The 9874-nt window shown below is 36.4% G+C and overlaps 1 protein-coding gene across 1 annotated transcript in view; it reads right to left on the bottom strand.

Annotated features, from left to right (window-relative positions):
* CFAP43 (cilia and flagella associated protein 43) overlaps positions 1–9874 on the bottom strand; it is a 35408-nt gene that overhangs the window by 4832 nt on the left and 20702 nt on the right. The window contains exons 23-31 of the mRNA XM_072398997.1: positions 9457–9657; positions 8008–8214; positions 7497–7586; positions 6521–6601; positions 5087–5212; positions 4096–4215; positions 1713–1820; positions 646–650; positions 92–299 (exon numbers count right to left, since the gene is read on the bottom strand). Of these exons, the coding sequence (XP_072255098.1) occupies positions 92–299; positions 646–650; positions 1713–1820; positions 4096–4215; positions 5087–5212; positions 6521–6601; positions 7497–7586; positions 8008–8214; positions 9457–9657 (1146 nt within the window). The remainder of the gene's footprint in view (positions 1–91; positions 300–645; positions 651–1712; positions 1821–4095; positions 4216–5086; positions 5213–6520; positions 6602–7496; positions 7587–8007; positions 8215–9456; positions 9658–9874) is intronic.

The raw sequence follows: 9874 nt of genomic DNA, 5'->3' as shown, positions 1-9874 counted from the left end.
AGCAAAATGTATAAGCATATAAAAATTACTATCACATATTGGCTGAAAATTAATGATAAGCTGAGTGCAAATGTTTGTTTGCGTTGCTAACCTGCTGTTCATATTCCCCTTTAGATCGCCTCGCTAGGCAGAAGCGTTCCCAAACTGGAAGTTCAAGACCTTCTGGCATGTGTTCTGAAGCATCTAACTCATCCATTGCCTTCATTAACTGAGCAATTGAATCATTATACGTTTTCCCTGAAGCTGGACGGTCACCAAATGGAGCCTCATTTTCTGTCTGAGTTCTAAAGCGCTGAACTCTAGAAAGGAATACAAAAACAATAAGATCAGTGATATCAGTGCTATGCATTAAAAACATGTTTTATATTACCAAGCAGTAATTTGTAGAAGACTAATAACCATGCAACTGTGAAGTGGATGAACATTCTGTGATATTTCTTGAGATTATATCAGCATACAATGGCAGTGCTTTGTGATTAAGACATACGGTAGTTCTTTATGAAATCAGGAGGAGGTTTGCAGTTTATGCTGTGTTGTTGATGTTCATATTCGTATTACCAACATTTTAAAAACAGTAAAATAATACAAAATGATAAGTGTTTTAACTCACATCAACTAATCAGCAGCCACCTTCAAAACATTTGCTTGGGCTGTGGTAAAATAATGACAACTGAGATGTTGAAAACGAGACTAAAAGCTAGTTATTTATTATATCATTATCAATCATCGCTAACCATTGATCTGCATTGTTTTAGTAACTAAATGTTTTCTCTCTGCTTTAAAGCGAGAATCTACATTGCATGTCTGGCTCTCTCCCAGCCTGGATCCCTCTGGCTTTCTCTCAGCCTGAATCACTCTGGCTCTCTCTCAGCCTGGATCCCTCTGGCTCTCTCTCAGCCTGAATCACACTTGCTCTCTCTCAGCCTGGATCCCTCTGGCTCTCTCTCAGCCTGAATCACTCTTGCTCTCTCTCAGCCTGGATCCCTCTGGCTCTCTCCTAGGCTGGATCCCTCTGGCACTCTCTTAGCCTGGATCCCTCTGGCTGATTACTACTACTACTACTACTATTCACCTTGCACCTGAGTGCAGGTGCATATATTCCCAGAATCAGGGTTGGGCCAAGGAACCCACCCGTTCAGTCTCTTGGGCAGCTCCAGGGCTCTAAAGTCCATGTTTTTTTTTTCTAAAAACCTATTAACACTTCCTCATTTTCATTTCCCTAGAGCCATTTTAACACTTTCCCTGATATTTTAGGGACGCACTACCACATTATATATATTATTTATTATATATTTTTATATATATATTTTTTTTTAATGTACACTGTGAGAAACATTTGTGTGCAGTGGAATCTAAGTAAGCATTTTAGTACAGCCTGTACCAGCTGTGCTATACTGAAGGCAAGGCTGTCGTTCACCTTTAACAATAGTGGTTACTCTAAACCAAGACCTAAATGATCAAAAAAGGAGGAGAGAGGACAGAGGATGGCACATTCCTCCCTCCTTTACTAAGAAAGCTGGCAAATGCCCTAACTACTGGACAAACACCGACAAGAAAAGAAACCAGTTTTCTTTATTAACACACTATTTATATAGACCATGTAATAAAATAGTTTATTAGTAAATATACAAAACATTTGCTTAAAAAGCAGCATTTAAAATAAAACCAATAAAAGCATGGGTACCTTTAAGTAAAAGCAAACCATTTCTCACCTTTTGTTTTCTTTTTCTGTCCAGGATCTGGTTTAATTGTGCCACTCTGGTATTTATTTCTTCTTCAATCAAAATGGAGTATAGAAGATTGCTGATTTTTAGCTCTTCCTGTTCAGCAGAAAAATTAGATCAATAAACACATTATGAAAGAGCAGGAGTTTATCATCAATTTTTTACTACAGTACATAAAGGACCAGTGTTAGGAGATGCTCATCTCTCCAGCAACTCTGTGCGCCATCGCAGTATAAAACAATGTTTATTCTGTCCAGCAATGTCATTTGCAGCAGCCAGGAAAACTAAGATAGCAGCAGCCCCTGCTTCCCTGTAGCTGTGCAGCCTGATGTATTTTTGGCATCTCCAGCACCATTCTGTGAGGCTGTGCACAGCTGAAGGGGATTTTAGAAGCAATTGGCTCCTGACTCTATCCTGCACAGCCATTGGCAGCTGGGACTTTATAGTCGCTCTGCTCCCAGTCACCAGCGCCTGTCGTAGTGTATAGCTGGGCTAATCTGTCCTGGAGATTTATCGTCTGATTTACTGTTGCTGACCCTTCCCTGTTTCTGACTTTGCCAGTTCATGCTGCCTGGATCGACCTTTGCCTGTGACCCCCAACTCTCCTTGTGTTTTGCCTTGTGTACCTCCTTTGGTGGACAGATAATCTGTGTATAACCTCTGCTCTGTATTCTGGACTTGCCCCTGTTGGAATCTTGGTACTGCTTTATCTGTGGGCTCCTGGCTTGCTGCCAGCCCTTCCCCAGGCACCATCTATTGCGCAGTAAGTCCTGGGGGAAATCACATAGAACTGAAGGAATTAACATGAAAAGTGTATTCTCTCCAGCCTTTGAGAGCTTTAACAAATCAGGCCCTTTGTCTTTAAAGCAGTAAGCTCTTTATGCTGTTCTGAGTGACAATGTTTTTTTAAGTAATTCTTAATAGCTTCCAGCTTGGAGAGTGCTGGGTAGTAGGTGGACGTAGTTGTCTCCTGATACTCGACTTTACACTCTGTATATGTTTAAAGACAAGATGCTGTTAGATCAGGCGATAATCTAATTAATTCTTGCAGTGCCTGTTTTTCTGGTGGCCAGTACACGTATGAACACAATTGCTTTTGCAGATTTTTTTATACTGCTGTTTGTGGTGCCAAGAGAAACTTTTGGCACATGAATTGAGTACCTTGTCAACAGCACATAACCTATAATGAGTAGAAAAATTTGCCTTGTGCATGTACAGCCTCAAGATATCACTATTCTCTGCAAATGTTTCCATGTTTTTCCTAGATGAAGTCTGAAAAGGCCCATATCTTCCAGGAGTGTAAATTCTCCTTGCATCATGAAACATAAATAGTACCCCTACAGTATCCAGAGCATATGTTATCAAACCTTGCTTCTCATATGATCTCATTTGATCAATCTTTAATTTTTTTTTATATGAATATATGGTTATACCTTTCTAATTTTAATTCTGGTGTAAATTGTGGACAAGGCTATTTAAGGTATTTGCAAATATATGTCAACAAGGTACAATGTATTTCAGAAAAGATTAGATGAAAAGATTTTGCTCAACATTCTGAAGTACATTACGTTGGAACTAAATCTAAAATTAAAAAAAAAAAGGTGGGCTCTTTATTGCAGAAGGGACACGCTATGTTTATTCCAGTCTGGACATGAGTAATGTTTCCTAACTTTTCACAAGCTGATCCACTCCCAATTTTGTGAACAAGTGATCAATCCGACTGATGTTTGATCAGAAGTAAGAGAGGTTCAGAGAGGCTTATAGATGAATACTTTACCTTTAGACTATTACACTTGTTATCCCTTTTCAAACTCTTGGGTGTTAGGAGGGATATCAATCAAGGAGCAAATAAATCCACTAAGACTTTTTTTTGAGAATCTAGAGTGAGCTTGGAACTTACAAGGACAATTATATTGTCAAGAGGGTCTATGAATATAAGGGCTGCCCTCCCAGCCTCCAATCTGTCAAGATGAGACTCTAAATTAAGGATGAGTCAAGTGACAGGTCATGTACAGCCTCAAAAACAAAATTTCCAGCGCTGAAGTGTTCTTGTTGACACTGATCATACACAATACTTCACTACTATTACAATTATGAATGTACTGACATAGGCATATACAATATGTACATATTTGTACTTCACTTAGTGCTATGTGATACGTCCTACAAGAGTGAAGATATGGGATTTTAACCCTTCAGGTGCTACCATAGACGGCATTTCCATTCAGTTGAAGACTCACTCTTTGCAAGCTGTTTTGTAACAGCTTAACTGTTGTGTAAAAGTTAAGATATCCTGCAATAAGTTTACCACATGTAGATCAAAATTCTCTATTCAGCAAATATTTAACATGTTAACAAAATGAAAGTCTACCTGGTAAATGGCCATTTCACATTTCACCTTCTTTTCAAACAGTCTCATCAATACATCATCAAAAGCCTGTGTAGTCTCCATTATTGAAGCTTGAATCTTTTTCATTTCTGCTTCTAGAATCTAAAAGTAAAGATTTAAATTACAACACATACAATAGAACAATTCTGGGACTTTTATTTGGTTTAAGAAAAATGTCACACAACTCTGGTAGTGGAGATGAAATGACAATGCTTATCGTATGAAGATGTTAGAAAATCCATAAACATTACAATGCAGCACAAACACACAAAACAGTAATTTATTGTTTGTTCCACTGCTACTTGGTCATTTTGATACACAAAGGGTTCTATTTATAAAAAAAGGGAATCTGACATTCCCTCAAACATTCCTGACATTCCCTCAAACAGGGGGGAATCAATTACCAGGGAATGTCAGATTCCCTTTTTTTTATAAAGAGAGCCCATAGAGTAAAACGTAATATAAAAGCTAACATTGCATTTCAGGGATGTTAAATGGAGTGTCAAATTTACTTGTAGTTTATCTGTGTCTAGGTAATGTCTTGGCAATGGAAATTTAGGTGTACAGCTGTATTATTCTAACCTTCACTTAGCAAATTTCAGCAACAATAGTTCACTGAATTGAGTACCTAGCACTAACTCAATATGCTGGTCATTAGTTTACAATGTCTCATGATGATAGGATTAAAGAGGCATGTTTTTAGCACTTTTATGGTCTATAAAAACAGTATAAATAGAATTCTCATATAAAACACCTAAAATTATGTTCTTGTGACCAATACAATAAAGGTAGGTACCATTTTACTGTGTGTCTGCTAGCGACCTAGTAGCAGGATGCTACCTTTGTTTTCCAACCAGCAACAAAAATGTAAAAAATCAGAAATACATGTTAAGTTTGGCATACAATATGGGGAATGAAAGGTTATTTTAACAACAACCAGACAAGATTTAAAATTTCAGTTCTTAATCCTTACCTTCCTGTACTTGTCCTTTTCCTCATTTAGCTCCTTACATTTTTTATCATACTCTTTAAACTGCTTTTTCTCATCTTCATTCCATTCTGCCTCAGTCTTGGACAGAAATCCTGGAAGCAGCACTTCCTGTAGATCAAATATAAAAAGTTATATTAGGTTATAAAGTAATGCTACTTTAATTTACCAACAACATCTCCAACTTTTACTAGATGGTATAGACAGCAAACGTTTAGTGAAGGGGAAATTCATTCAAAACCGATTTTGTTGGCTTTTGGTGGATGCTAAAATTTAAATCACCTTATACTTCTCGGGGACTATTCATAAAATCTCTAAACAGGAATTCCAATGTCTAGGCATCTGGTGTGGCCATTATTAACCTTGCCTACAAAGACTGGAGTTGGACAGCCGTTACAGAGAATGCAACACAAGGAACTAGAAACACACACAATGAGGTGGAAATGCTGGTGAGTCCAGGGAGGACAGTTTTTAAACATGAATTATAAAACAAAGAGATCTTGTTTGGGGCAACCAGAGCTGATATGTAGCCAAAGACTAATTCTAAACTAGACATACCTCATACTTTAAAACACTTCAATGTAAGTTCAAGCAGGCAATTTTGGCCATTTGTGCACTTCCCTCTACACCATCTTTTATTCTATTTTTAAACACGATTACACGATTACAACCATTATTATCTAGCACAAGAATGTTTATTTAGAGATGCATTCACTTGATTGAATTAACCCTTTGCTAAACCCCCCCATTCTTGTAAAAAAAAGTTTTTTTAAATTGTGATTAATGAACATAGCAGCAAAGCCACTAAATAAATATTATTATTATTATTATTAGAATGCACAATATACTATAACATTATGGCAGACATCACTTAGTGCTCCCTACTCTAGAATGCAAGGTCTGCACTGCCCCTGCTTCCCTTCGTGTACTGCTGCTGTGGTGTTACATTGTCCTAACACTCAGCTTTATTCTTGGTATCTTAAAGATGACCAGAATGGGCCAGAAGTGAACACTGCATTGTATATGCTCTTCAAGCAACTGTACTATGAAACCCCAAAAGGGTGTTTTTGGCACATAAAAAAACTTGCAATAAATATTTGTTTTCTTTAGAATTAGGTTCAGCTTTAAAGTGAAAATATAGTTCCACAAACAACAATTGCGATTAGACAAGTTGTTTATTGTAGAAGGCACGGGAGATGTCCCTTCTACAATAACACATGCTTACCTGCCTGTTTGCGATCTTCTTTTTGGGCTTTTGAAATTGTATAATTGTATTGTATTATTGTATTGTATTTATTATGTTAAATTCTATATGTTTGAGTTTAGAACTACTTCTAAATTTGACCTAAATACACTCACCACTTTATATAATTTGCCACTTCTACTGATATATTGCCATGTGGTCTATATGACACTCACCATTCTTAAAATATCTTCTTTCTTAACTTCTAGGACACCTCCCATCATGTCATTGAGGGCACGCTGTTTAGCATCATCTTCCTGAGAAAATTGAAAAAAAATAAATTTTAAATGTTTTTTAAATTATTTTTGACAAAACATGACAAAATAATGCAGGATCCATTGTAAATGACAAGACTACTGTATACATTGATGCAAATGTGGTTTATTAACATTCTCTATTTAAAAAGGGACAAAGTATTAACTACCAATGTAAGTAGTGTTTCCTACAGATACTTTTACCTAATAATTACTCATCATCTCATGCCTACTAATTCTGGTTGGTATACAGGGTCCAAAGACAGCCCAGGGGTCCCAATATGACCAAAAGTGACCAATTGATCAAAAACACTGCATCCTCCAGCAAGGCTTGAAAATATGAAGGTTTTGTCGTTGTTATGCTTATCCTGCTTTTGTTACCCAGTAATAGACTGATCATTCAGTCCTGTTTAGACTTCTGTCCTGTGTATTCGCTCCAAGTCAGTGGAGGTAGTGGAGCCAAGATGAGGGGAACAGCAGCTCACAGGAAAATAAATGGAAAGGTAGCAAGAGAACAAGTCTCATACTGTGAAGATACCATGACAAAATTTGTATGGTCAGAATCTTAATAAGTGTGTTATTATCTGCATGATTTGTAGGAATGTATGCCATGCATAAAAAAGATGTGCTTCAGGATAAACAGACATACTATAAATTAAAAAATGCAGACCATGCACAGGTACACACTGTTTACAAAAAAAATCCATTTTATAACTAGGGACTAGTAAATATAAAAATGATATATAAGGAATGGTACATAGAGAAGAAAGACTGGAAAACAGCTTAAAAAAAGTACAGGATGGAGTAGAGATGCCAGGACTAGGTCGGTGTTATTCTGGCATTCTGTAATAGCACAGGGACAGGACATGGAAACAGAGTTATGGTATAAAATATTTACCTTAGCAGCCAGGTATTTCTCCTCTTCCTCCTTAGCTTGCTGCTCTGCTTTGGCCTTTTGCTCAGCTGTTAAAAATTTTTCAACCCTAATCTTTAAAGGAACAGTGAAAACACCTTTTATTTACACAATTTAAACAGCTAATTTTCATCAGTAAATGCTTTTCATTAACTGTAAATAATGCATATATGAACTGCCATATTTTTCTCTAGGTCTTGTCAGTGAAAAAAAGGTGAATAAGGATTTGGTCACCAGATTGTGTTGATTTAGTGCTTTCATCATATATTACCGTAATTTTGCATTTGTAGGGTTAATATAGTGTTAGTTGTTAGGTTAAGGATTGGAAATGTAAATATGCAGGCTTACTTTGTAATGTAAAGTTTAACATGTTTTTGTTGCCTATACAGGATCAAAAGTGTTAAACATATCTGAGACCCAGATGGAAAGATTTTCTTTAACTTCATATTCATGTGACTCCCATACACAAAATTGTGAAAAAACTATTTTTTATTACCTCAGAATCTTCCACAGTGAGTGCTCTTTCTGGCTTCTCGTTATCTGTAAATTTTGGCTCTAGAACTTTTTCTTGGATGTTCAGTTCAGCCATGATTTCCAGGATTCTTTGGTTTCTTTCATTAACACGGGTCACTTCTTGCTCCTTTTGTCTACAAATCACTTCAAATTCTTTGTTAAAGGCCGTTTTGACATTGTGGATGATGCCCTGTATATAAGTTGTAATGTTTTGTAAAACAAGCTGGCACAATTTGAAAGATAAGTAATTTTAAAGGAAACTGTGAAAAAAAAATTACTCATCTGTACACTTTCAACATACTGTAAGTTACTGACATACAATATTTAAAAGGCCAGTCTACTCAAATGTATATTTTTCTTTTTTACAGTGGAAGATTTGTGTTTCTGTGCTAGTGTTTTGCTCAGAGGTCTCTGTACCAAAAAACATGTGAACCCTTTAGCTCCCCTTGCTTTTCCAAGTGTCCCAAAAGTATAGATTTAAAAAACTCTCTCCTTCATAACACCTAACCCCTAAAACAAGAGCTAATTTTAGCAGAATTTACTCTAAACTCTCACATTAGGCTAACCCCCTTGAAGATTGGTCAGGTATCATCACCATGTGTTACTAATATGTACAGAAAGGTGATGGAAAGTTAATTAATCTTTTATCATTCTTTGCTTCTCAGATTCTCTGCTCAGTATTCTCTGAAAATCAGTTTCTAGGTTTTCATTCATCCTGTTGGTTTTTAATATAATGAGAGAGTGGGACCAACCTTTACGTAGGTCACCCAATGGGCCTGATTTCAATAAAGCTCTACAAGACTGGAGAATATAAACTATCATGGAAGAACTAGGGTGATCCATGAAACTTGGAATTGATTTCTTAAAATTATTTGTTCTTCTTTGGCCAATGTTTTCAATCCTGGACCAGATCCATTTTCGGTTTTCTGGAACACCCAGGTTCTCTCAGAATAGTCTATCTTCTCTAGTTTTAGAGAGCTTTATTAAATCTGGCCCAATGAGTTCAGGGATAGACACATCCATCTTCAACAACTTCAAGAACCTTCTTTTGTGCAACACACACAAATGAATTGTTCCTCAAGCCTTAATTAGTGTAAGCTTTTCTAAAACACTTCATAAAATGCTGACTAAGCCGTAGCACATTTAGAAGACAATTAAATAAACGGCTTGTGAGCAGATGGAGATGCAGTTGAATAATATGTACAAGCAAATGATCACACTATCCTAACCTAAGTAAAAAATATGAATTAAACTGAATTTTGTGTTGTATTTGTTGTATTGATTCATAGTTTATAGTAGTGGTCGTTTATAGTAGTAGTCATTTATATCAAAGGCAACAATAAAAACAGGGTTAGCAAAAGGATAAAATGTAAATTAGGTTTTTAGTGTTTTAGTTACATAGAGGTGAGTAGCTATCAGCAAATCCACATACTTGAAGCAAGATTATCTGGTTTATTTTCTCCTCTCTGCTGTGCATTTCCAGCTGACTATACAAGTTAGATGTGTCACCTCCACACTGATCGCTCAGACTTCCAATTAATGATGTGGTATCCTGACTCTTCAATGTCTCCTCCACTTCCTCATCCTCTTCTGACCCCATCCTTGTATGAACTTCAACTATTTCTTTTCTGACCTACATGTAAAAACAAAAAAAATACTTTCATACTGTCACACAATGTTAATATGTAAGTGAAGGAAACATCCTAAATGCAAAGAAACAAATGCACATCATAACACAACACAGCACAACCGACCAAGGTGATGGTGCATAAAAAATATCAAATGCTCACGTTAAGTTGTGCTAAACATAGTGCAGAAACCACTGAAAATGATAAAACCTGATATAAAAC

This window comes from Pyxicephalus adspersus, chromosome 2 (genome assembly GCF_032062135.1).
Source record: "Pyxicephalus adspersus chromosome 2, UCB_Pads_2.0, whole genome shotgun sequence".
Lineage (NCBI taxonomy): Eukaryota > Metazoa > Chordata > Amphibia > Anura > Pyxicephalidae > Pyxicephalus > Pyxicephalus adspersus.
This window is presented reverse-complemented; position numbering and strand designations above follow the sequence as displayed.